This window comes from Thermothielavioides terrestris, chromosome 3, assembly GCF_000226115.1.
Source record: "Thermothielavioides terrestris NRRL 8126 chromosome 3, complete sequence".
In the NCBI taxonomy this organism is placed as follows: Eukaryota; Fungi; Ascomycota; class Sordariomycetes; order Sordariales; family Chaetomiaceae; genus Thermothielavioides; species Thermothielavioides terrestris.
In genome coordinates this window covers 1,574,308-1,597,576 of record NC_016459.1, presented here as the reverse complement: position 1 = coordinate 1,597,576, position 23,269 = coordinate 1,574,308, and the positions used below count along the sequence as shown (strand labels likewise).

The 23,269-nt window shown below is 57.1% G+C and overlaps 11 protein-coding genes across 11 annotated transcripts; 4 read left to right on the top strand and 7 right to left on the bottom strand.

The window, feature by feature from the left end:
- Positions 1–1,111: 1,111 nt before the first annotated feature.
- On the bottom strand, positions 1,112–2,502 carry THITE_2116866 (uncharacterized protein). The gene is made up of 2 exons (XM_003654080.1): positions 2,223–2,502; positions 1,112–2,156 (listed from the first exon to the last, which is right to left on the bottom strand). The coding sequence occupies exons 1-2, from the start codon at positions 2,372–2,374 to the stop codon at positions 1,283–1,285; spliced, it is 1,026 nt and encodes a 341-aa protein (XP_003654128.1). The 5' UTR covers positions 2,375–2,502; the 3' UTR covers positions 1,112–1,282.
- Positions 2,503–2,914: 412 nt separating this feature from the next.
- Positions 2,915–3,904, bottom strand: THITE_2116864 (uncharacterized protein). Its single transcript, XM_003654079.1, has 2 exons — positions 3,468–3,904; positions 2,915–3,407 (listed from the first exon to the last, which is right to left on the bottom strand). The coding sequence occupies exons 1-2, from the start codon at positions 3,637–3,639 to the stop codon at positions 2,932–2,934; spliced, it is 648 nt and encodes a 215-aa protein (XP_003654127.1). The 5' UTR covers positions 3,640–3,904; the 3' UTR covers positions 2,915–2,931.
- A 331-nt stretch (positions 3,905–4,235) lies between these two features.
- Positions 4,236–6,218, top strand: THITE_160571 (uncharacterized protein; the record flags this gene model as incomplete). The annotated part of the gene is made up of 2 exons (XM_003654078.1): positions 4,236–4,379; positions 4,506–6,218. 2 exons carry the CDS (start codon positions 4,236–4,238, stop codon positions 6,216–6,218), a joined length of 1,857 nt encoding a protein of 618 aa, XP_003654126.1.
- A 209-nt stretch (positions 6,219–6,427) lies between these two features.
- Positions 6,428–9,041, bottom strand: THITE_2116861 (uncharacterized protein). The gene is made up of 2 exons (XM_003654077.1): positions 7,441–9,041; positions 6,428–7,370 (listed from the first exon to the last, which is right to left on the bottom strand). Exons 1-2 carry the CDS (start codon positions 8,897–8,899, stop codon positions 6,637–6,639), a joined length of 2,193 nt encoding a protein of 730 aa, XP_003654125.1. The 5' UTR covers positions 8,900–9,041; the 3' UTR covers positions 6,428–6,636.
- A 595-nt stretch (positions 9,042–9,636) lies between these two features.
- THITE_2116855 (uncharacterized protein) lies at positions 9,637–10,759 on the bottom strand. The gene is made up of 4 exons (XM_003654076.1): positions 10,353–10,759; positions 10,207–10,264; positions 10,031–10,146; positions 9,637–9,937 (listed from the first exon to the last, which is right to left on the bottom strand). The coding sequence occupies exons 1-4, from the start codon at positions 10,534–10,536 to the stop codon at positions 9,729–9,731; spliced, it is 567 nt and encodes a 188-aa protein (XP_003654124.1). The 5' UTR covers positions 10,537–10,759; the 3' UTR covers positions 9,637–9,728.
- A 1,081-nt stretch (positions 10,760–11,840) lies between these two features.
- Positions 11,841–13,135, top strand: THITE_2116853 (uncharacterized protein). Its single transcript, XM_003654075.1, has 3 exons — positions 11,841–12,276; positions 12,345–12,643; positions 12,706–13,135. Exons 2-3 carry the CDS (start codon positions 12,583–12,585, stop codon positions 12,852–12,854), a joined length of 210 nt encoding a protein of 69 aa, XP_003654123.1. The 5' UTR covers positions 11,841–12,276; positions 12,345–12,582; the 3' UTR covers positions 12,855–13,135.
- A 556-nt stretch (positions 13,136–13,691) lies between these two features.
- Positions 13,692–14,650, bottom strand: THITE_2116852 (uncharacterized protein). The gene is made up of 3 exons (XM_003654074.1): positions 14,164–14,650; positions 14,044–14,099; positions 13,692–13,956 (listed from the first exon to the last, which is right to left on the bottom strand). Exons 1-3 carry the CDS (start codon positions 14,294–14,296, stop codon positions 13,789–13,791), a joined length of 357 nt encoding a protein of 118 aa, XP_003654122.1. The 5' UTR covers positions 14,297–14,650; the 3' UTR covers positions 13,692–13,788.
- A 157-nt stretch (positions 14,651–14,807) lies between these two features.
- On the bottom strand, positions 14,808–15,574 carry THITE_2116847 (uncharacterized protein). Its single transcript, XM_003654073.1, has 2 exons — positions 15,376–15,574; positions 14,808–15,281 (listed from the first exon to the last, which is right to left on the bottom strand). Exon 2 carries the CDS (start codon positions 15,205–15,207, stop codon positions 14,920–14,922), a length of 288 nt encoding a protein of 95 aa, XP_003654121.1. The 5' UTR covers positions 15,208–15,281; positions 15,376–15,574; the 3' UTR covers positions 14,808–14,919.
- A 1,250-nt stretch (positions 15,575–16,824) lies between these two features.
- Positions 16,825–19,163, top strand: THITE_2116843 (uncharacterized protein). The gene is made up of 2 exons (XM_003654072.1): positions 16,825–17,172; positions 17,242–19,163. The coding sequence occupies exons 1-2, from the start codon at positions 17,107–17,109 to the stop codon at positions 19,057–19,059; spliced, it is 1,884 nt and encodes a 627-aa protein (XP_003654120.1). The 5' UTR covers positions 16,825–17,106; the 3' UTR covers positions 19,060–19,163.
- On the bottom strand, positions 19,164–20,141 carry THITE_2116842 (uncharacterized protein). The gene is made up of 2 exons (XM_003654071.1): positions 19,960–20,141; positions 19,164–19,892 (listed from the first exon to the last, which is right to left on the bottom strand). The coding sequence occupies exons 1-2, from the start codon at positions 20,013–20,015 to the stop codon at positions 19,268–19,270; spliced, it is 681 nt and encodes a 226-aa protein (XP_003654119.1). The 5' UTR covers positions 20,016–20,141; the 3' UTR covers positions 19,164–19,267.
- A 248-nt stretch (positions 20,142–20,389) lies between these two features.
- THITE_2116840 (uncharacterized protein) lies at positions 20,390–22,854 on the top strand. The gene is made up of 2 exons (XM_003654070.1): positions 20,390–20,918; positions 21,097–22,854. The coding sequence occupies exons 1-2, from the start codon at positions 20,652–20,654 to the stop codon at positions 22,627–22,629; spliced, it is 1,800 nt and encodes a 599-aa protein (XP_003654118.1). The 5' UTR covers positions 20,390–20,651; the 3' UTR covers positions 22,630–22,854.
- The last annotated feature ends 415 nt before the right edge of the window (positions 22,855–23,269 follow it).

Genomic DNA, 23,269 nt, shown 5'->3' with positions numbered 1-23,269 from the left:
TCACTATAACAAAAGACAGGACCCGGTCTACAGTCAGGAAAGAACGCGTCGAGAAAGAGGGAAACCAGAAGAGAGTTCGTTCGCCAGGAAAGTGGGTTGTCGGGTGTGCCGCAGTAAATGAGCGAGACGGGATCCTCAGGAGTCGTCGGCCAAATCGAGGTTAGGGCCTTGTGGCGCGGCCGCAGGGGGAGCTTGCCCGTTGGTGCAGAGACGCTCCGCAAGCTGACAACAGGTGCCGTTTTTGGCAACTGGTGCGCTTGTGTTGGTGTCTACTGCTCGGACAGCTCAGCCGCCAACGAAGTGTACTGCGTAAAGGAATGAAACCACACCCTTCTTCAATCCAGCCCCGAGACCAAAGAGAAACACTCGGCTGGCTGCGCAAGGGTCTCGCCCGCTTGCTGTGTTGAAGAATGGGGTCTGAGGCACAGATGAATCAGCCTGCGATTGGCTCGTGATTCTTCAGCTTGCCAGGTGGGTCTGCGGCCTTGTCGCAGCGAAGGCTGTCGCTTGGCCCCTGGTTATGGACCCCTGGCGCTCGACCCCTTTAAAAACACTACACAGATTTTGCTTGGCGGGGAGGGCCGAGCTTTGAAGAGAGGGCGGGCCCGGCCCAGCGACGAAACCAGTTTCAGAACGGAGATCTTCAGGCACATCCGCTGGCCGAGGTTCGTGCGTGACAAAGGGCATTCATGACACGATGCGGAAGACCTACACTACCGAGTTCTTCATTGTACATGGCAGCCGGAAGAGGCCAATTCAGCGCTGTGCATTGCAAACACCAGGATAACCCCCAGCTCGCATTTCGGCTTCGGCTTAGAAAACGGAGTGCGCAGCCATTGATTACCCGTGTTGGTACACTACGGAATTGGAGTACCTGATGTGGGTGTATCCGGCCGCAAGAACGCAGCTTATAACCCCCGCAAGGACTTCGCACCTGCATTTGAAAGCGTTGGGACTACGGGCTACCATATCTCATCGACGAGCCTGAGCCGATCGCAGGAAATGTTAACCATCGCCCGCTGATCCGTCTACCGTGAACAGCGCAGTTCTATGGAGCAAGCGTTCCACACAAAACAGCTGCCTCCGTTCAGATACCCGACTACCGACGACTTGAGCTCTACCCCTGGCCGATGTGACCTCATCCGAGAATGTGACCCGCCGAGGTAGAGGTAGGGTAGTGAACATGAACAGCCGTGCCCTCTATGAGCCGTCTAACCGGCGCCCGCTCGGCCGAAGCAAAAAGGAACCGCCGCCATGGTCTGTTTCCATCCCGCGAGGCTCGTCAGATAACCGCATAGGCCGACGCATAGCTCACACTGGAGTCCCAGTGCTTCTTGACCAGGTTGCTCCTCTGGTATTGAATGAACCTGAACTTGCCCTTCCCCTCCTGCAGTCCCTGTTCCTTCGCTACCAACTCCAAAGCCGCCATGATGACGCCGATGGGATGTCTCCCACAGACGGTATTGTGGGTATCCTGGATGACCTTGTAGAACTCGCTGTGCGTGCCAGATTCCACCGCATCCATGGCCATCTGGTCGAGGGCCTTGATGACCTCGTGTATCTGCGGGGCACCGGGATCCTCAGCAACCTTGCTCCAATCCGGCGCGGCCTGCACAACGTCGCGTTTCGACCCCTGACTTCTCGGGGCGTCTAGGTTCCGAATCGAGCCCTGGTGGAACTCCGGTCGATAGCTGAACCGTGACCCCCAATGGCAGAAGTCGGACGAGACAATCCAGGCAGTTTCCGGGTCTTTCAAGTACCGCGAGAGGAGCTCCCCAAAAGACTTCTCCTCCTCTTCAGACCCGTCACCCACAAGTATGGGAACGATGGGTGGGTATGTAGTGCTGTCGCTGCCAAAGGTCTGCTCCAGTCGTTTCCAGAGATACGGGATATGCATCTCAAGAGAGTGCTCATCAACGTCACGTCCCGGCGGCATATTCGAGAACCGGCCAGTTCGCTTGAGTTCGGATGTCGTGGCCTTGTCGACAACGAGGTCTCCGAACGGAGTTTCATATTTGTCGAAGGTCGTGAGGGCACATCCTCGCAAGTAGTAGGTGTGAGATGGCCCGAGAATGAAGACGCGTTTCGCCGACCGAAGATCGAGGGCCTTGTACGCCCAGGCGGCGCAGGGCCCCGAATACGAGTATCCAGCGTGTCTTCCAAGGGGACAAGTTAAGACGGAACCACACGATGAGCAAGGGCGCTCGGAATCTTCGACTTACGGAGCGATGATCACCCTAGCACCGGGAATCGGAAGATTGTTGTTGTTCAAGGTTGCCGGAACGCGGTTCAGGAAGTCGTCGAGCTGAGAGGAGAGCACGTCTGCGTCGTCATCGTACCACGATCCAGCATGGCTGGCCTCTCGGGTCCCCATCCTGGTTCCGTCGTGAAGGCAAGCGAAACAAGAGCAGATTGGTTCCCTCAAAATATGTCGTTCGGGTGTTGCCGGGGATCCGGTGTTGAGGTCAACCCTTGGTGAAGGGAAACGTTGAGAAGCACAAACGAAGCGGCGGGTTGAGGCGGGGTACCTTGCGTGCCTGACGTATCTGTACCCGAGGCAGCTCAGCCCCGCACCTAAGCTCCTTCCTCCCCTCAACTAACACAAACGGGCGTACATCGTCGCTGTCGGGCATGGTATTAAACGGGCTGCCGCTTTTAAAGGATGGTTCCCAAAACAAATCAGAGAATGCATCAAGGAAATGTTCCTTATTCTCTCGTTTGAAGACTGCCAGCCCGCCGTGTGATATTCCCAGACATCCCGCTCCTCCACGACCAAGCACTGACCCCAAGAGTCGACACCAAACACAGCGAAGTCCCGAACCAGATGCAAACCAATCCGATACTCCAACAACGCCCAGACACCCTTGTATTCCCATAAACGATCCAATATCACATTGAGCCCAAACCAGCGTATTAAACTCTGGTCTCTGGCTATCTCGTCATCCATGCTTTTGAGTTGATCCCTCCCCTTCCAGGACCAGCACAAGCTAAGCATCGGCGATGTTCTCCAAGATTGCTGACAGAGCAGCTAAAGCAAACCGCTTTCCCGCATGCACCGCAGGCGTGGTCCGTTCCGAAGGCGTCAGCGTCGACCATCACGTCGTCGTCGACGCCGCTCAGTGCCGCGCCGCAGTCCTCGCACTCCGTCACGATGCTAGGGGGCGCCAGTGCCGGCAACGGAGACGACGCAGCAGACGCGGCGGGGGATGATGCCAGAGAGTTCGTCGAGGACGATGGCTCGGGCAGGTTCCAGAAACTGTGCAAGGATCGCTGCTGGCCGCCGCTGTGACTTTGAGAGAGAAGTCGGATGGGTGCCTCGGAGTGGGCGCCTCGGGATAATTGCAGCGCCGCATGATTCACTTCGTGCTGTCGACGCTGGGCGGAGTACAGGACATCTAGCGTGTACTCTGTCGGAGCAGCCTGAGGTAAGCAGGTCGCCATGGTCCAGGCGAAAGTCTCCGACTTACTGTATACTTCTGAGTCGGACGGCCTATTGTCGCGAAATCGCTTCATGGTGCGACTGGGCAGATGCGAGGGTGTGGACATTCTGTTAAGGCGGCCACTGTCTAGCTCCTGTGACGAAGAGAAGACTGCACCGAGCGACAACTCCGATTCGGATCTCTTGCGCTTGAGAAGCATCTTGCCGCCAACGACTCGGGGCTACGGGAAAAGCGATAACACACAAAAAAAATACACGTGGGAACTGATTGATATTATGAACCGTCGCAAGTCCAACCGAGGTTCCCGGGGCTGAATCCGAGCCGGTGGTGTAGAAGGCGAGTCTTGAACGGAGCGGCGAGGGGAAACCGTCAATCACGTCTCCAAGGGCCACAGGGAGGGAGGGGCCCTGCTGGTCAATGTGGATGTGATTCGGCTCGCGACACGCACACGAAGACGCGCGACACTTAAAGTGCGAGTCTGTGCGTTCGCGTTTCTGGATTGGCGCCATTCGAAGAGGTCCCGTGATCTGGCGTGGTCTACGTGGGCCTGAACTTGCAGGGCGACGCGGTTGGCAACCCACGCACGTCAAATCGCGCATGTCAGTTCAACAACGCCTCGAGAGCCCAGGAGAGTCAAACGCAAGCAGCATAACTCTCCCACTCAGAACTCCACAAACCTAAAATAACCCCCGATGCTGTCCGCCGATTATACAGGCCCTCGCAATGCCATGACGCCATGACCCTGAGCTTCACTTTTGAACCGTCGCTTCTCACACGCCTGATCCGCCTCCCACCATGACCATGACAACCGAGGCCCAAACCACGCCCGACAGGAAGTCCGTGGATGCCGAAGAATTCGGCGTGAACGCGGCAACCGAGCACGCATCGCTCAAGTACTCTCTTCTCGGCCCGTCCCTCACAAAGGCCGGCCAGGACTCGGTTGACCAATCCAAGGCATGACCCTCGTGTCCGCCCTGTCCTCCCTGTCCGCCCTGTCAGCGTTGTCTGCGCTGTCTGGCGTCGGCTGCGCGCTAACCGGATGCTCCCGCTCCGCCCACGTTGCAGGTGTCCGAGATCATCTATAACGCTTCCAAGGGCTCCAAATTCTTCAACCACGAAGAGGCACGGGATAAGTCCCTTACGGCCAAGATCGACAGCATCCTCGCCAAGAAGCGCCAACTCGAGGCTCGGGACCTCTCGCGGGAGCTCCGCGCCGCCGACAACCTGCTCGCCGAGCTCGAGCTCTCTCGTGACCTAACGCAGCATATCGTGCACATTGATTGCGACGCTTTCTACGCTGCGGTGGAACAACTGGATCGGCCCGAGTTGAAGGATCTTCCCTTCGCCGTGGGCGGCGGTGTCCTCACCACCTGTAACTATGTCGCCCGTACTTTCGGATGCCGCAGCGGTATGGCCGCCTTTGTGGCCAAGAAGCTCTGCCCGCAGCTAATCATTCTCCCGCTCAATTTCGACAAGTACAACGCGAAAGCAGCCGAGGTGCGCGAGATCCTTGCCGACTATGATCCGCGATTCGAGAGCGCCAGCATTGACGAGGCGTACCTGAACATCACCGAATACTGTGCTGAGCATGACATGGACCCCGCCGACGTGGTCTCCCAGCTGAGAAGGGAGATCCACCAGAAGACACACGTCACGGTCTCGGCAGGCATCGCTGCGAACGCGCGGCTCGCCAAGATTTGCTCCAACATGAACAAGCCCAACGGGCAATTCGTCTTGCCCCGCGAGCGGACCGCAATCATGGCCTTCATGCGCGACCTTCCCTGCCGCAAGGTGAACGGCGTGGGCCGCGTGCTGGAGCGCGAACTGGCGTCGGTGGGGATCAAGACCTGCGGGGATATTTACGCCCAACGGCAGTACCTGGCGCAGCTGTTTGGACAGAAGACGTACGAGTTCCTGCTCCGCTGCTATCTCGGCCTCGGCCGCACGCATATACAGCCCGCAGACGAGTACGAGCGCAAGAGCGTTGGCACCGAAAGCACGTTCCGCGAGATGAGTGATCCCGACCAGCTGCGCCGGAAGCTGAGGCAAACGGCCGAGGAGCTGGAGGCGGACCTTCGGAGGGCAGAGTGCAAGGGCCGCACCCTGTGTTTGAAGGTGAAGCTGCACACCTTCGAGGTTTTGACCCGCCAGGTCGTTCCTCCGAAGGCTGTGCATCTTGCGGATGACCTGTACAGCTACTCGTTGCCCATGCTGGCGAAGCTAGAGCAAGAGATTCCCGGCTTGACCCTCCGGCTGATGGGGCTGAGATGCACCCACCTGGTGAGCACCAAGAAGCCGGATGCGCGGGCCTTTTTTGGATTGAGGCCGCAGAAACATGAATCCGCTGGCTCTTTGGAGGATGGGGGTGTCGTTGTGAGCGAATCAGCGGGTGGGGAGGGAAAGCTGCCTGATGAGGAAGTTGGTTCCGACCACTGCCCAGCATCCGGTGAAGCCTCAGTCATCACGTCCCCTCGCCAGCATGGGAAGGAGATAGTGCCGAATCCTCCCAGGGAGCAAGCCCCGCCACCAGAAGAGGAGCTGTGGGACTGTCCCGTGTGCGCAAGGCCGCAGCCCGCAGACGAGAGGCGGTTCAATGAGCACATCGACCTGTGTCTGTCACGGCGAGCCATCCGGGATACGGTCCAGCAGGATGCCGCAGGGCATCAGCAGCAGCAGCACGAAAATGGCACTCCCGAGATGCGAAGGGTCAGAGAACGGAAGAGGGGACGGCCGCCGGCACCAATAGATCCCAGGCAAAAGAAGCTCTGTTTTGGGTAAACTTCGGTTTCGACGCGGCTTGGGAGTATGATACTGCGCTTGATCATGTTATGTATGTAGCAAAGCTCTATGACACGGTAAGCTCCTTACAACATCCATACACAAAGAGCCTCGCTACCCCACACTCGACCCCTTCGCGGCACGAGGCAGCATCCCACCCCCTTTCTATCTTTCTATGAACCCATGCGGTTATCGAAATCCGTGTGAGCATCGCCTTCTATCCCTCCCAAACACCTGCTTCTCCGTCTATACCGTCTAATTTTTGCATCCAAAAATGTCCGTAACCAAACACGAACCCAGTTCCCTCCAACGCAAAACGCCCTTTGGAAACCACAGTTCTCGTCTTGGCCAATCCCAAGCGTATATAAAATGGCCACCTGCCAACCTCCGACCTAAACACAGGGCCAGGTCCGCCCGCCTAGGCTTCGGTGCTGGCCCTGCGGATCGTCATGCTTCTCCGGATGCGGTGGTCCTCTTCCTCCTCGTCGTGTAGCTTCTCCCCCGGCAAGCGTACGGCCCGGTCGAGGGCCACGGGAAGGCCTCGGTGGCGGCCGCGGATCATAACGGCGCAGAGTACCAGCTTGGAAGCCGTGTGCCATGAACCGCAGAAACTGAACGAGTCGTAGGGAACGCCAACGCTGATGCCGACGCAGCCGTACGCTGAGACGACCTCGAATATCACGTTGAACACGCTGTTGTTGATGGGGTCGGCGAGGAATTTGCTCGTGTTGATTGTCACGATGACGAGGATGGCGAGCACGAGCCACCAGGTGTCGTGGGCCAGCTGCCCGCGGATCTGTTGGCTGATGAAGTTGATGTGCGACTCCGAGCCCTGGTTCAGCGGAGGCGCCCTGGCGCCGACCCCATGCAAGGTCAACGTGCGGCTAATGACCCGACCGACTGCTGCCGCCATGCCGCCATTGCCGCTTCGGCGGCGGCCGTGGACCGACCACGGGGTAGCCATTTCGGGGTCCGCATCCCGAACTTCATCCTCGTCGTAGATCCCGAGCGACCGCTCCTCGTACACGTTGGAGTGCCTCATGGTGATGACGACCGGATACACCGAAATGTACATCATCACTACATAGAGCACCTGCAATCCGACGTACAGCGACGGTATGGGCACGATGTAGAAACCCCCGGACCGCACAGCTACAAAGTCATTCAGCAAAAAAAGCTGGCTATGCTGGGCCCGGAGCAAGAGAGGGGTTAGGGGACTGACCTAGGGCCTGAAATAACCCGTCGATGACGCGGGAACCCTGAGGAATGCTATCCATCGCCCGGTTTCCAAGGTTGAGAAGCTCAAAACATACCCAGTCGACGGAGTTCAGGAGGATAAGCATGAACAGCAGCCACCAGGTGGGGCGAGCAGGGAAGAGGTTCGTGTACACGCGACGAGGATATTGAAGTATGAACCTCAAGGTGTCCTTGAGCCCGCAGAAGTCGTCTTCTCGCGTGGCGGCTGTCAAAAGCTTCAGGAGCGACCAAATGATCAGCCTCAGAAAGATCGGGTATGCCGTATTGCCAGCCAGGATCATCAAGCCCATGGTGATGAGCACGAAGTAGGAGTTCTGGAAAGGGATCATGTTGGCATCCAAAAGTGACATGCCCGAGTTATTGAAAGCGGACACGCCGTTGAAGATGCCCAGCCACCAAGGGTTGATCCCGTTCTTGAGCGGCGGCTCCGGCTGATACTTGTTGATCCAGGCGCCCAGCGCGAGACAGCCAAGCAGCTGCCAGAGAAAGAAATAGAGAGGCACAATGACGGATAGCACTCGCAGCGCCTGGTACTCGCAGCCGCCGAGACGCTCACGTTCCTCGCGGGTCAGACCGTGAAACTGCGCGTTTCTTCCGCCTGGTCTATGTGCTAGGAGATGCCGAATGCTGAAGTCGTCCTTTCCATCGTCCTGGCTGCCGTCCTTTCCGTTACGACTCCTGCGGGTTAGCTGGCTTGGCTCGGAGTGCTCGCGCGCCGTGGTGGACACAGCCTCGCTTGGCCGGGGAGTGTGGACAAAAACGACGCGAGCAGGACTGAGTGCCGCCTCCCGAGGAGCGGCGGCGGCGACGGCCAACTGGGCATCAATGCTAGCAGCAGCAGCAGCAGCGGCTGGCTCAATCTGGCCTGTAGCGGGCTCGGATGGCGGGGGGCCTTCCTTCGGTTCCGGATGCTCGCCTCCCTGTGACACCAGGGGGCTCTGCAGCGGAATGGTGGTCGGTAACTTTCGAAAGGAAAGAAAGCGCTGCAGCTTGGGGAGACTGACGGCGCTCCCCGCCCGGCTCGCCCTCCGCATGCGCTCAGCGCGGACAATGTCCTGGAAGCGCTTCTCGAAGACGTGCTTGCGCGCCACAACCGTCCAGATGGAGACCCATATCGAACTCCCAAGTATTATGAGGAGGAACAGCATCGTCTGCTGCCATGTCGTCATCTGGCTGAGGTTGACCGTGTTGAGTCCTGCCTCGGTCATGGCGCTGACAACCAAGAACAGGCTGTCGGCATAGCTGATGCGGCGCGCCGGGTCCGAAGACCCCCAGAAGACGAGCGAGGCGACCAGACAGACGACGATGAAGTAGGCATAGTGGATGGTGATGAAATTCAGCGGTGGAAGCCAAGCCCGGAATTTGGAACACGCCGAGGCGGCGCCCGATTCTGCGTCGTCGAGATGGTGAGGCCAACGAGACATCCTGGAAGCGGCTTGGCGCGGTCCAACGGTGGAGCGCTCCAGAGGGCAATGCGGCGGCGACGAGAAACACGCTGCTGGTGGGGAATGCCGTGTTGGACCAGCGAATGCATGCCGCTCGCTGAAAAGGGTTCCCGCGTACCCTGGAGGGCGCGTGGACTCGGGTAATTATGAGGTCGCGACCGTGTAATTGTGTGCTATGCTACTTGGCGGGCATCTCAGAACCTGGCGCTCTTGCTCAAGAAAGAGATTGGATGCGCCAGGATTCCGTAACTGACATTCTATCCAACCAACCAACCATTCATTCGCCCAACCAACCTGCAAAACAATACAAGGGCAATGTCGCGTCAGCCTCGACTTTATCTCAGTGGTCCGGAGCAAGATCGCGGCGCAGCGGAGGAACTGCGACGCCAAACGTCGCTCAGGGTGTTCTGGTCATCGCCGCTTATCGGCGAGACCCGGGACGGTCTGCACGTCACAAAACCTCGAGTGGTGAATCACTAACTTGCTGTTAAACCCCTGACTTAGAGCCCCAACGTTCGCCTCGCAATGCCCTCGCCTTCGCCCGGTCGCAGTTATTGCATTGCCCCACCATGCCCGGGCGCGCCCAGAAGCAGGAAAACAGGGCAACAAGGTGAATGGAGACATGTCAACCAGCTGATGTATTCGGGGCGGCAGGGCCTGGAAGTGCTAAACCGACAACTATGACTTCAGCCTGATCAGGAGGGCGCTCGGGTTGGGAGCGGGCGCGTGTCGCATAACCCCCCCTTTACCCCGCGGCGCGCTCTGCTACAGGACTATCACGCCCTATCCCGCCGACGCACCAACCAATTTATAGTTCATTGTGCCCTTGGACATCATCGGTGTCGGCGACCACCGTCTCCGCCGCCTCGGCCGCTTCACTTACGGCGCTGGCCACTGTCTCGGCGATCTTCTGGCTCGCCGAAGAGGTAGGGCTATCAGCGGGCTCGGTAGCGGACTTGGTCACGATCGACTCGGGCTTAGGCACGCCCTCGATTCCCATCAGCTCGGTTTCGAACACTGCCAAGCATCAAGAATCAGCGAAACGCGAAAGGAAGGAGCATGTAAAGGGGGAGGAGCATTGTGGGTACAGCGAGGACGGGGGAGTCGCACCCAAGGTAGAACCAGCGGGAATGGGACCAACACTTCGATCGCCGTAGCCATAGCTCGGGGCGATCGTCAAGGTCCGTTTCTCGCCAATGCACATATCGAGCAAGCCCTCGTCCCAACTGTATCTTGTCAGAACCCGCTTGGCCCAAGATCCATCTTTCGGAAATTATTGGAATTACCCCTTAATCACCATCCCAGCGCCCAGCTTGAAACTGAAGGGTGTCCCGCGATCATAGCCTGGCGAGACGGCGCGTCAGCGCATCCATTGGGCGCCCCGAGGTCGGAGGCTGGAGAGGAGGGGATGCTCGAGCGACGGAGGACTCACTGGCGTCGAATTTCTGGCCATTGGACTGCAAGGTACCCCGGTAATGGACATTGATCGTGTCGCCTTTCTGGGTTTTCCGCTCGCATTCTACGGGGAGTGTGACGTCGATCTTCAACTCCTCCGACGCCAAAGCGCCCACAGCAGCTGAGGCAAGGAGAGAAAGCGATAGCAAGATGCGCTGCATCTTGGGCGACGGCAAGTCGTGGAGGACGGGAGGGAGGACGGCGGCTCTGTCACGGGCGTGCAAAAACAGGCACGAGTTTCGGAAAGGTTGCTGATCTCAGGCCCTGGGCGACAGAGAAGCAGAAGCCCGGCACGCGGCGGGATGAGATCAAGCCAGATTGCAAGGTGCTCGCCCGGCAGCCCCAGTCCGTCACAAAGCAACCTTTCAAAACGGCGAATATGCCCCACCGTCTTTCATGAAATATGTGTAATTACGGGAGTTCCGTACAGTAATCTGCACACGCATTACATCTTCCGGATGTTACACAGTAAGGTACTGTACCTAGCGGAGGAAATCCATCACAGCGGGATGGGGGATGCCTGTGAGGTACCCTGCCGAGCGCCCGGCCCCGCAGCGCCGCGCAGTGCAGCGCAGGAAACCACTGCAGGTACGCAGCCCACACCGACCTCGTACCCACCGCCCGTCATGCCGCTGCACCCCGGAGAACAAGCATTGCGCCAATCGCACACGGCGCAGTTCTGGCAGCGAGATCGCCCTGCTGTGCCATGCAGAGATACAGTCGGGTGTGAACGGTCAGGGGCAAATGCGCATGAGGAACAGGCAATCGCGTCGCAACGCCCCATGTCAACTCTCAGCCAGACCTGCAGAGGTTCCGGCAAACCACTGTGGTGGAACCATTGCGACGGGAATGGCCGAGGCCTCCAGAGGCACTGCGTCCAGCCCGATATGGCATGTGGGTACTGATTGCCAGATACCTACCTTACCTATGTATTCCGCACACTAGACGCCTCCGGAAGGTCTAGGTCATCTCACCCATCATCGAGCATCGTGAAGAAAGGTTCCCATAGCTGAGAGGGCCGGCCGCCGAACAAGCTGGGTGCTTCACGCACACAACTTTGCTCACTCCGTCGGTCGGCTCCGCCCTTGCGCTGCGGGTTGTGCAGCCTTAGAGATGAGTCATTCGTCCTCATCAGCCATCTGCTGGAACCTGGCAATGGGAAGGCGTCGAGCTCTAGACCCAGCTATCTGGTATCGAAGGCAGCAGCAGGCAGAAAGCCAGGCCTTTGTAGGACGCCTAGTAGGACCAGACACAGATCCCTGCGTTCCGGTGAGCTGGTGGTATTTGGCAAGTGTTGTTACCTAAGGTATTGGCCTCAGTCTCACCGAGCTTGGCGTAGGGCTGTGCCGTGCCCATCTGGCTACGCCAAACAGAATACCCCGGTACACATCGCCACTGCGCTCCCCAACCCGTCCCCATGCTTGGCAGCGTGCTGCGTTCTGGCCGCCGGTGCGCTCCTCGCTGCCTAGGGTGGCAGAACGTCAAAAAGGGCAACCCTTGGCAGCCCATCCATGGATCGTGATTGGATCTTGCTCGGCAAGTAACCCAGCACTCAAGTCTCACATCACTTCAATGAACTCCCCACGCTCTGATCCCGTAGATACGGAATACAGACCGCAACTTGGACACCGAGCCTGAGTTGCAAGGCGAATGGCTCACACTGGTCCATTGAGTCATCCGATATGCTCCACTTTGGCAGTTTCCTGACCGGATGAGCGACGAAACACAAGGCACCTATCGTCCCAGGCCTTGCGGTCTGCCTTGGGGCTTGTTGAAGGACTCACCGAGCAGATGTCCGCCCTGCCGCCTCCTTGCCTCACCTTGGAGGTCGGGGCGCGCCCAAGTTGCCATGGCCAAGCAACAACGCAAAGGTCGGGACCTAAACAAGATGGCTTTAACACGTATTTATAACCCCATAACCTCTCCTTTTTCCTGGTGTCCGTCTCGCGGTGTGAACTCTCTACTGCAGGTGTCGCTGTTTGTTACTCGATCTGTCTGCCAGCCAGGTCCCGTCTACCCGCTCCGACCTCCATCACACTAGTTAGCTGAGCCCTCAGCGTCTTCTTCCGATCCTGCCCGCTATGTCCTCGCACCGCAGTTCCGGTGTTGTTCTTGTCCAAGCCGGAAGGCGCCCGTCCACCTCCCTGTCTTCACGGGCATCCACCTATTCTTCGTCCTCCTCTTCCTACACAACGAGTCCCTTTTCCATGGACTCTTCCAGCTCCTCCCAGTCCACCACCGACACACTGTTCCGTTCTGGATCGTCGAGTAAGTGTTGTCACCCTCCCCGGCGTCGACCACTGGAGGGTAACTAACCTATCTGTCTGTAGCCGGCTTCTACACGGACGTCAAAGAGGTCACAAGCTCCCGGAGTGGGCAGACCATCGTGATCGTCCACCATGGTCGTCCCAGCTACGACAAGAACGAGCCCAGGTCATCCGACTACCAACACTCATGGACTGCCTCCAAATCGAAGTAGCGGGCTCAACAGCGGTGTCGCGGCGCGGGGAACGCAGAACTGACGGCATGGGTCTCACCTTCTCGCATTGTCATCGCCGGCGTTGATTTTGGCTGCTGGGAATCCACTGGCGTTACTGGCGTTTTGGAACAGAGGCGTGTATCCAGCAATGGAGTGGTCTGGTTGGCAGTCTTGGTTTTTGCTGTTTTGGGGTTCTTGGGACCATAGAAGTCGGGTAGTTGTGGGCGTAACGCTCTCACAAATATTAAGCGATGCGTTGTCGACCGGTGAACGCGCCTATGGGTGTCTTCTCAAGTACCGTAGAAGTCATAATATTCTCCCCAGTATGAGCTGGCACTCAGTATACATCAGAGGCACCTCTACTGTTCTGGCGTGTTGCCTGCACTTAGTCGTCCTCCCTCATCCGTAGGCGGAGGAAATCGTCTTATGCCTGGCAAGAACGTCCCGGAAAATTGCAGACATGTTGTACTGCGCCATGGCTTGAAGCCTGGCGGCTTGAGCCTCAATCCTGTGTTGCAGTGTTGTGTACAATCTCATGCTGCCCAGTACTAACGGTTCCCCCCAGGGCAGACCGGAGAGCGCGCAGGAGAATGCAGTTCACCGGGATCAGCGCTGACACGCCGTGGTCCAGGGGACTAGTTCATAGTTATAGTATCTTCGTAATAATCAAGCGTCTGGTTTCGTACCCTGACAGCTCAAGGACCATACACTTCAATGCCGATCGGAGTAGGCTTGTGTGAAGGACAGCGTCCTTCCTTGTACCGCAGTCTCGCAGTACCGCAGCCACGAAGACCGTACATCCATCTGTTCCCGATATCCACACCTAAGGACCGGACGATACGAACATGACCCGCGCCCTGCGAAGCCAGCCAGGAATATCACCTTTGTTTGCCGGCCAGTAACGCAAAAGCTGTACTCGCGGGGACAAGCTCACTTATGCACCGCCCTCCCGTTTGGCGTATTCCTCCTCAATCGCCTCGGCATATTTATCCTCGGGCGAGCGCGGGTCCTCGTGGAGGACGCCCTCTTTGATCAGCACCTCCGGCGAAGGCCGGTGGGCGATCTTTTCGTTCAGCGAGTCGGCTCGCATGTGCTTCTCGAGCTGCCATTCCCGGATCAAGTAAGTCACTGGAAACCGCGATCAAACCTGCAACATTCGCTGGGTGGTCCTAGGTGACATGTGGCTTACCTCTCTCTGCTGTGCCTGGATGCCCGGGGCGGCTGTTGAGGCGGGGAGGATGTTCCCTGATTATCACAGCGCACACGGCTCAGCCTTGTGCCATCCATGGCCACGAGACAAGGTGCCTACGGTCAACGAGCTCCTGGCGGCCTGGCCGGTGCGCCAGATGGCGCTCAAGAGAATTCTTCCTCGCCGGGTTGGGCCGGCTGGGCGAGATGGGCGTCTCGTCAACAGTGTTAGCTGCGCTCTCCTGGTCAGCCATGGTGTGGTCCGCGTTGCTGCCGTAGTATGGCGTATCCACTGAGTGTCTCGCGTGTGAACCGGTTCGTCGAAGATGCTGGACAACAACAGGCAAGGCACAGAAGCAGACCTGCAGTCCAGGAGGACGGGGTAAGAGGGTAGGTGGGGTGGCGACCAAAGCTCCCCAGTCCTTTGTGCTTGGGCAGAAGCACAGAGGGCTGGGCAGGTGATAGCAACGGGTTGGACGATGATGCATCCACAACGATCCCCCAAATTGATTGGGGGGTGGCCTGCTAAGAGCTGCCCGCAATTCCTGAACCAGTAAGAGTGACGCAACTGGGCCGCAGCGGCCAGCGACACCCCGCATGCGTCGTGCTTGCAAGACCTGACAGCAACTCACCTGCCTTATGTACCTCTTATCTCAGACCTCAGACCAGTATTGGGCTGTATTGGGTCGCTGCGCGGGCCTCAAACCGGCTTAGCCTGCAACACTGCCCCACTACACTGCCTACAGCCAATCAGAGTGCCCATTGCAATTTGAGCCCATACTGGTCTGAGTGCAAAGTTCGGGATTAGGCCCGATCAAGGCACGCAACAAACAGGGCGAATGGCACCGACGGCCACTACACCATCAAATGTAGGTGTTTAAACAAGCCGTAAGTTGATCCGCAATAGCCAGATAATACGCTTTCTAACGGTGCCTAGGAAGATGCCCGCGAACTTAGGAAGATGCCAGCGCGTTGGCCAGGATGCCCGCAAACCCAGGAAGATGCCCGCGAACCCAGGAAGATACCCGCGAACCCAGGAGGATGCCCGCGTTGGCCAGGATGCCCGCGAACCCAGGAGGATGCCCGCATTGGCCAGGATGCCCGCGTTACCCAGGAGGATGCCCGCAAGCCCAGAATACCCGCGATCAAGCTCGTTACAGGCCATTTTCTATACCCTCTGAGCTACCGTTCGGCAATACAGTTGGATCAAAGGGAGGAAAAACAGTCTCTGAGGATCGTCTTAATGAGCACATCGTTAGTGTCAAATTTGATCAAGTTTAACGCATTGTTGTAGAAGTTAAAGGGGGGTCATCGACCAGATCAAAAGCCGTACCTCGAAGTGAAATTTGCGTTGGAAGCAACCGTTCAGGAAAAAACTGTCGCTATATATATAAAAGTAGGCTTATTAGAATCGCCTATCAATAGCGATCTTCAGACTGTAATCGCCTTAGCGATACGATGTATGGTAGTAGAGATATTGGCGAGTGATTGAAGCACTTTTTTTCAGCTCCTATACAAAACCGTACCTCGACTTGGGGAATCTCAAATTTTGCTCTCAGACCTCTTTCAAAGCGACCCCATTAAATCCACAACCCCTTTTCATTAGAACCACAACCCCTCGACGGGTGGCCCGTGCGCTCCCACCCAAATTTTGCAGCGCGCATCACCACGAGCCCGAGTTACATAAGCACATGTCACCCTAACCCTAGGTGCGAGTCACTACAGGATTACATAACAATGTCGTTCCTACAGTAAAGAACAACTGGAAGCTATGGCCAACCTCGACGCCCTCATTTATAGCGTTTCCTGTGTATACGTTTCCTGCGTGTGCGTTTCCTGCGTATGCGTTTCCTGCGTGTGCGTTTCCTGCGTGTACGTTTCCTGTGTGTGCAGTTCCTGTGTGTGCAGTTCCTGTGTGTGCAGTTCCTGTGTGTGCAGTTCCTGGGTGTGCATTTCTTGGGAGCGCACGGGCCACCCCTGGGGGGTTGTGGTTCTAATGAAAAGGGGTTGTGGATTTAATGGGGTCGCTTTCAAAGGCGTTCTCTGCAAAAAGTGGGCCAGGTTCCCAAAAGGGTCTAGCGGACAGCGTTACATACAAACCAGTATAGGATTACGTCTTGGCAGGCTTGGGCACGGACCTCCCCGGCCGTAGGCCGGGAAAACAGAGAACGCAATGAAAGAGGTCTGAGGGCTGAGATAATGTACCTCCATCGATCGAACGATACCGGTGTTGCCTCTCCCTGTCGCCAGCTTACGTGTTACAAAGAAGCTATTAAGTTAAGCGAGTTGGAAGGCTACCTGACCTTATGATGCAGATCCGCAATAATATGAACCAGGTGTAGCAGAACACAGCATCGTTGAAAGGAGTGTCCATAGTCACCGATGACGTTGCCGACCTTAGCGCGTCCAACGGTTGCCCCGCGTCCCAGGCCGATGTGACTAAACCAAATGGATGTCAGGCGGGGTAACTCCTCCGGTACTGTTTGGGGAACCGCAACCCACATCGGCGTAACAGAGCTTCTAGTGTGGACGAACTGACCAGGCCGGTTTCATGGCCTGTCCCGGCGGCCGGCAGGACGTCGAGTATTAAAGGTAGCGGTAAGCTACCCGACAATGTAAGAGGAAGGCAGAGCGCCGGTTTCAGGCAAAGAAACCCCGTTACCGTTGTCGGTGTCCTAGTACCGAGGTACTTGATGTACCTGATAGTTAAGGTACTGTGCAATCACACCGTGCTCGGTGGAGAGTGCTTTGTGCCGTGTTGAAACTCAGCAGCGACGGATCCATGGATGGTTGACGGATGCCCCGTCAAGCGCATACGCCCAACACCTAGGTGACCTCCCACTGTCCCTGCTCATCCTAGCGTCCTGTGTTGTGACTCGTAACTTCCGGGTTCATATAACGTTACCTTACCTACCTCAAGATGCCTTGATTATTTTCTCTTCTGTCCAGGCTCGAAAAGTGCTGCGAACATACCAACCTGCGTCTGTCAAGTCCAGCCGCGATTGGTCCTAACCAAACTATCGCCCACGCAAATGCAGGTCATCTGGTTGGTGTTCAATCGAAGATGGGGCAAGCTCAGTCGGGCGAGACGCCCGCTCGATACTCTCACGAGGAGCTCAGCAAGCAGCTGGTGAGCTTCCGCTTGGCACGGACTCCGTCAGCACTGTCACAATTCTCATGTACACGTCCTCCTTTCTAGGCCGACAAGTTCGCTCGGAAGTGCTTCACCCCTCTCGAGCTGTACTCGTTCAGGGACGTATTCAACAGCCTTGCCGACCACGAGCACGGAATCCGTTACCTGAAGGAAGATACCATTGCGCGCTTCCTCGAAATTCCCGACGCCCTTGGCGTGTCCGCCGTGCTCTTCCAGATGGTGTCCTGCCTGGGAGCGTTCCCGTTTCTCGAAGATGCACCGGCCGTCTTGGGTCTGGAGCAAATGATCGTGGTCGTCACCCTCTTGACGGAGAGGTATCGACGCGTTTTGGCCGGCGGTGCCGCGGATCGTAGGAAACTGCTCTTCAGAAGCTTGGCTGTGTATGACCGTAAGCTCTCCGACACCCGACCGACCGACGTGGGGAGTGCGAGTGGGGAGAGTGGCAGGAAGGGTGCGGATCAGGACGACGGTGCAGCCCTTGCTACTTCGTCGCCTCGAGGGTTCGCCATTGACGAGCCAGGAGACGACGACGGCGATGTGGGTCCCGACGACGATGACGACGAGCTGGTTCTCGCCGCTTTCGACTCCCTGGGTTACGTCGGCGCATTTAGGCACGGGGGCCTATCAACATACCATGGCGCTATGATCCCCGCGGACAACTGGCGGAAGCTGATTATGCTGCTCCTGCTGGCTGCACCCCTGGGTGCGCAGGAGAGCCTGTCGTCATATTCCAACCGCCTATCCGGCGAAGAGCTGGACAGTTTGAGGTCAACGGCCGAGAGTGTGCTTGCGTCCTTTCTCAACGTCGAGCAGGTGCCCGGCATCAAGTTTGCTCGTTTCGACAGGGTGATAGCGGCATCAATGCCATTCATGTTCAATGGTCTGACACCTCTGTTTGAGCACTTCTTGTTCTCGAGAAACCTGGACTTTCACCGGCATAAGGACGAAGAACCTCGGCCGACCGCCCGACCGCCCGAGCTCGTTCAGCCGCTGCTGGAGAAAACGGGATCTATCATGAACGCGAGTGTCTTGTCTCAGATGTCGTTTTTTATTCCAGGTTCCTCGCTTTTCCGCAAACTGCGACTCTTGTATTCTGGCGAGGAGGACGGTTATAGCATGGGCAGTTTTGAGTCCAAGGTCTTTAACTGGAGGGCGCCGACCATCCTCCTCGTCAGCGGCACTCGGCTTCCAGACGAGGCAGGCTACACACATAAGGGACCCGCCTCCCCCTTTCTCGCCTCTTTACCTTCTCTCCGTTTCCCCCCCGGCAACACGAGCGCAGATAGGGGCGAGACATTGACATTTGGGGCCTACCTGAGTCAGCCCTGGAAGCATACCCACCGCGAGTGCTTCGGCGCCGAGGACACCATTCTGTTCCAGCTCCGACCGATCCACGATGTCTTCCGGGCATCCACCGTCAATAAAGATTACGTGTCGTTCACCAAGCCTTCAGCCTCCATTCAGGTTGGAGGGATATCGTTCGGTTGCCCGCCGCCACATCCTAGTCAAGCGTACCGGCGTTCGAACCTCATCTCTCTTGGACCTGTCTCTCTTGCCCTGGAGGATGGGTTCGAGTTTGGTTGCTTCACCCACAACTACACTTCGCAGGGCGGGGCATTCCAGACAAGCGTTTCGAGGAGATTTGACTTCCAGGATCGCTTCGAGATCTCGAGTATCGAGGTATGGGGTTGCGGTGGGGACGACGAGGCCAGACAACAGGCCGAGCGCTGGGCCTGGGAGGCCAGGGAAGCTGAGGCTAGGAGGAGGATTAACCTGGGGACTGGCGACATCGAAGCCGACCGCATGCTATTAGAGATGGCTGGATTAGTTGGGGGGAATCGAAGCGGTGGCAGCATGGGGTAGACATTAACAGCCATCGTCGGCCAGGTGGCAGCGCAGCCATCCCTACCAGGCCATTGCATCGGCGCATTGGTGTAGCGTCATCCTCGCACTCCAAGAATGTGAACAATACTGGAACGATTCCAACCCACATACTACACAATGCGACACACCCCGTCGTAATCTTACAGATCGAAGCCCCCCTACTTCTGCTGACACACAGCAGCGGGTGTCACTTGTGACCGTCCTTAGGATCGGGCTTCGAGTCGTCTGAGTCCTTGGCAGAGCCTTGCGGTGCTTTGCTTGACCCACCAAACCAACCGCCTAGTGAGCCTAGAATTGAAGTGCTGGGCTTGCTTTTGCTGTCCGCAGGGTCCTCTGAGGCCTCGGCGCTTTCCTCCGCGTTGGCCGCCTTCGCCCCCTTCAGCGCGGCCCTCGCCTGCGCTGCAACGCCCTCCTTCCCCGGTTCGGTTGTCGTGCGCTCGGCTGCCCGCTTTCGTTTCTTCTCGAGAGCCTCTCGGAGCGCCCTCTCTTCCTCGTCACGCGCCTCGAGCTCCCTGATCCACTTCTGCCTCTTCTCCTCCGCCTCCTGCTGCTGCTTCAATTTCCAGAGCTCTTTCTGCTTTTTGCGGTCTTCGGCGTAGTACATGCCGCCCGCAACCATTGCCAACACGGTAAAGCCCTGCGCGGCGACACGAGCTCGGAACATGCGCTGGACCTTGTAGTGATCGCCGCGCCGCATCGCTCGGTAAGCACTGGTGAAGGCCGCGACAGTGAGGATGCATCCGATTGGAACTAGCGGCTCCTCCTTCATCCGGCGGAGAACCTTCTGAACGCCGGATTCGTTGTAGAAGTCCCTGCGCCAGACCCACGTGAGCCTCTTGCGTCAGAGTCGAGAAGAGGTTGCGCTTTTGGCTGGCTTACTCATTGTCGTCAAAGGACGACGGCAGCGGCCGCCCAGAGAGCGGTCGGTCTGACATGTTGATCTTATTCGAAGCGGTCCCCGCCCGGGAGATGATGTCGGTTGGAGCAGTGAGTATGGCGATTGTTGGATGGAACGCGGAACATTGCTCAAAGCTTGAAAGGTCTGCGATCGGGGTCGCTGCGACTAACAGTGGCGTGAATTTCCAGGGTGGTAGCATGCGCTATTGATAAGATGTGGAGTAGCAGATAGGTAAAGCGTGAGGTACATGTATGTAGAATCCTGGATATTTAAGGTAGGTAGGTACCTACTGGGTACCTGAGCTAGCCCAGAACTGACGCGCAGGTCACGCGCGCTCCAACTGGGGTGCTCAACTTCCATGTCTCCGGGTGTTGTAAATAAGGGTACCTTATGTTTACTCTACAGACCTCCATAATGCACAGCAGAGTACACTACCTACTTGCAGTTCGCCTGCAGGGACGGCAACGTTGACAATGCAGTACGGATTACTTACCGCAGGCGGGTGTTTGTCAACCAGGTACGGTACCGCCCGTGCTGAGTCCCGAGCTCGGTGCGCCTTCGAAGGGACCCACCAAAATTTGCGGCCCAGCTCCGAGCAAGGGCAAGCCCAGAGTTCTTTCATGACACACCGACCGACCTTCGGATCCAAACAATCGCATGCGTCGCCACGAGAATGGCATCCCCAGAAACTAACGGGCCTGGCCAGGCGAACGTCCTGGATGGAAACTCTTCGCCCAATGGCGCGGTCTCCCCTTCGCAAGCCCAATCGCAGGGCCCATCAGAGTCAGAGACCGACGGGCTACGTGCGAGGACGCCGTCCCTGAGCAGCTTCGCTCTCACAGAGTACAGTGCAAAGCCGAGCTTGCCGACCGAGGACAGAAAGACGCACATGAAGAAGATTGTTCCCGACGAGTTTCTGCTGCCAAATGGCAACCCCGATGTGAGTCTCCCAGGTGTTTCTCCGTCCCGGCGGTCAGAAATATCACCCTGGTACCGACATGCACCGCCATTGTTCGAGGCCAGGCTCAACATGTCGTTGCGGTCTTGCCAGTCGCTGGACCTGCCGTTTATGACGCTGTGCGCTGTGTATTTCCTCGCTGGGCTAAGACTAGCTACAGTACTTGCGACTTATCATCACCTCATACCCCCGAGTCAGGGAGGTATGCAATGAAATCCCGCTGCAGCACGCTGTCAACTTGAGCAACAGATTGGAATGCAGAGTTCTGCTCAAGCGCGAGGATGAGCAGCCCGTGTTCAGCTTCAAGTTGCGGGGTGCCTACAACAAAATGGCGCATCTGGATCCAGCAGAGTCCTGGAGGGGAGTGGTGTGCTGCAGTGCCGGCAACCATGCCCAGGGAGTGGCGTATTCGGCGCGGAAGCTAAAGATCCCCGCCACCATCGTGATGCCCAAGGGCACCCCCAGCATCAAGCATCTCAATGTCTCCCGGCTAGGGGGCCATGTTGTGCTCCACGGGGCGGACTTCGACGAGGCCAAGGAGGAGTGCAGCCGGAGGGAAAAGCAGGACGGCTTGATCAACATCCCGCCTTTTGACGACCCCTACGTCATTGCCGGCCAGGGCACCATCGGCATCGAAATCCTGTCACAGACCAACCTCCAGAAGCTCGAGGCCATTTTCTGCTGCGTCGGGGGCGGCGGCCTGATTGCTGGTGTCGGCGTCTACGTGAAGCGCATTGCGCCCCACGTAAAAATCATCGGGGTGGAGACGTACGACGCCGACGCCATGACACAATCCCTGGCTAAGGGCGAGCGTGTGGTGTTGAAAGATGTCGGCTTGTTTGCAGACGGGGCAGCTGTCAAGATTGTCGGTGAGGAGACCTTCCGCATCTGCCAGGAGGTAGTGGACGAGATGGTCCGGGTGACGACAGACGAGGCCTGCGCCGCGATCAAGGACATGTTCGAGGACACCCGGTCCATCATCGAGCCCGCCGGCGCCCTGGCAATTGCCGGGCTCAAGAAGTGGGTTGCCGCCAACCCGTCCAGCGATATGACGAGGACAGTCGTGGCCATCACATCTGGCGCCAACATCAACTTTGACCGGCTGGGCTTCGTGGCTGCGCGCGCTACGTACGGTGAAGGGAGAGAAGCGCTCTTGGCGGCAAAGATCCCAGAGAGACCCGGTGCTTTTGCCGAACTGATCAATGCTATCATGCCCCACGCCGTGACCGAGTTCAGCTATCGGTATGCGAGCGAAGCCGAGGCCAATGTGTTGGTCGGCATTTCTCTGACGGCCCCGGCGAGCCAACGAACGCAGGAGCTCCGCACCATCATGGACCGCATCAAGGAATCTGGGACAATGGATGTGGTGGACTTGTCTGGAGATGAGCTCGCTAAGAGCCATATCCGTCACATGGTGGGTGGGCGATCCAGCGTTCCGAATGAACGGCTATACATGTTTCGGTTTCCCGAGCGGCCCGGCGCCTTGGAGCGTTTCCTCCGGACATTACGCCCAAGGTACAATATCAGCTTGTTCCAGTACCGGAACTACGGCGGCGACATTGGTCAGGTCTTGACGGGCATTCTATGCCCAGACGAGGAGGTCAACGAACTGAACTTGTTCTTGAAAGAGATCGGATATCCGTGGGAGGACTGCACAGAGTCAAAGGTGTACAAAACTTTCTTGCGTGCTTAGTTAGATAGACAAGGTGCAGGAGCTTAGGTTTCTTTCAACGCTTGACCTGTGCCACAGCCCTACTTTCGCTAACTGAACTACTTATAGCCTAGTAAGCAAGTAAGGTCTCATAGGCCGAGGGTTGTAGCTTGTAGAGGATATCGCTAAAGCAACGCCCTAGCTACTTAAAAGCTATATATAGCGTATATTGAAGAAGCTTTTTTAAAAGCTAGTAATCGACCTTAGGCAAATACTAGTAGATATAGCTAATAAGAGTATAAGCGATGTAGTTTAAGCAGTTAATAGAGTGATGCGGAGAAGTGCTATAGATATGTAATAGAACAAGATATAGATTAATAATAGTAGTAGATCGAAGATCTAGGCTATTATAGTGCGCTAAGAAATATATACTTACAGGGCAGAACATATATACGTACACCGCCTACCTAATCGGGCCTAGCGTTGCAAAGTCTATAATGTAGAGCGCGGAGCACCCTTATCTAATCTACGTACATAGACATATAGGTTATATAACCCCTTTTATTCCTCCTACCCTATATCAAGTCTAGGCCTATAGGAAAAAACGGCAATGCCCTTATTACCTTGCCTATCTAGATCCTCCGAATCGTCAATTACCCTTTAATCGAGTGCTACGACGTAA

Coding starts and splice junctions, on each gene's coding strand:
- THITE_2116861 (XM_003654077.1), bottom strand. CDS start 8,899: ATGTCTCGTTGGCCTCACCATCTCGACGACGCAGAATCGGGCGCCGCC. Junction 7,371..7,440: donor CGGGTTATTTCAGGCCCTAG/GTCAGTCCCCTA, acceptor ATGACTTTGTAG/CTGTGCGGTCCGGGGGTTTC.
- THITE_2116852 (XM_003654074.1), bottom strand. CDS start 14,296: ATGGCTGACCAGGAGAGCGCAGCTAACACTGTTGACGAGACGCCCATC. Junction 14,100..14,163: donor CCGCCAGGAGCTCGTTGACC/GTAGGCACCTTG, acceptor TGTGATAATCAG/GGAACATCCTCCCCGCCTCA. Junction 13,957..14,043: donor TCCAGGCACAGCAGAGAGAG/GTAAGCCACATG, acceptor CGGGAATGGCAG/CTCGAGAAGCACATGCGAGC.
- THITE_2116843 (XM_003654072.1), top strand. CDS start 17,107: ATGGGGCAAGCTCAGTCGGGCGAGACGCCCGCTCGATACTCTCACGAG. Junction 17,173..17,241: donor AGGAGCTCAGCAAGCAGCTG/GTGAGCTTCCGC, acceptor CCTCCTTTCTAG/GCCGACAAGTTCGCTCGGAA.
- THITE_2116853 (XM_003654075.1), top strand. CDS start 12,583: ATGGACTCTTCCAGCTCCTCCCAGTCCACCACCGACACACTGTTCCGT. Junction 12,644..12,705: donor GTTCCGTTCTGGATCGTCGA/GTAAGTGTTGTC, acceptor ATCTGTCTGTAG/CCGGCTTCTACACGGACGTC.
- THITE_2116855 (XM_003654076.1), bottom strand. CDS start 10,536: ATGCAGCGCATCTTGCTATCGCTTTCTCTCCTTGCCTCAGCTGCTGTG. Junction 10,265..10,352: donor TGGCCAGAAATTCGACGCCA/GTGAGTCCTCCG, acceptor CCGTCTCGCCAG/GCTATGATCGCGGGACACCC. Junction 10,147..10,206: donor GCTGGGATGGTGATTAAGGG/GTAATTCCAATA, acceptor GACAAGATACAG/TTGGGACGAGGGCTTGCTCG.
- THITE_2116840 (XM_003654070.1), top strand. CDS start 20,652: ATGGCATCCCCAGAAACTAACGGGCCTGGCCAGGCGAACGTCCTGGAT. Junction 20,919..21,096: donor TGCCAAATGGCAACCCCGAT/GTGAGTCTCCCA, acceptor GACTAGCTACAG/TACTTGCGACTTATCATCAC.
- THITE_2116866 (XM_003654080.1), bottom strand. CDS start 2,374: ATGGGGACCCGAGAGGCCAGCCATGCTGGATCGTGGTACGATGACGAC. Junction 2,157..2,222: donor GCTAGGGTGATCATCGCTCC/GTAAGTCGAAGA, acceptor TCCCCTTGGAAG/ACACGCTGGATACTCGTATT.
- THITE_2116864 (XM_003654079.1), bottom strand. CDS start 3,639: ATGCTTCTCAAGCGCAAGAGATCCGAATCGGAGTTGTCGCTCGGTGCA. Junction 3,408..3,467: donor GTCCGACTCAGAAGTATACA/GTAAGTCGGAGA, acceptor CTGCTCCGACAG/AGTACACGCTAGATGTCCTG.
- THITE_2116847 (XM_003654073.1), bottom strand. CDS start 15,207: ATGGCCTGTAACGAGCTTGATCGCGGGTATTCTGGGCTTGCGGGCATC.
- THITE_2116842 (XM_003654071.1), bottom strand. CDS start 20,015: ATGTCAGACCGACCGCTCTCTGGGCGGCCGCTGCCGTCGTCCTTTGAC. Junction 19,893..19,959: donor TCGTCCTTTGACGACAATGA/GTAAGCCAGCCA, acceptor GGTCTGGCGCAG/GGACTTCTACAACGAATCCG.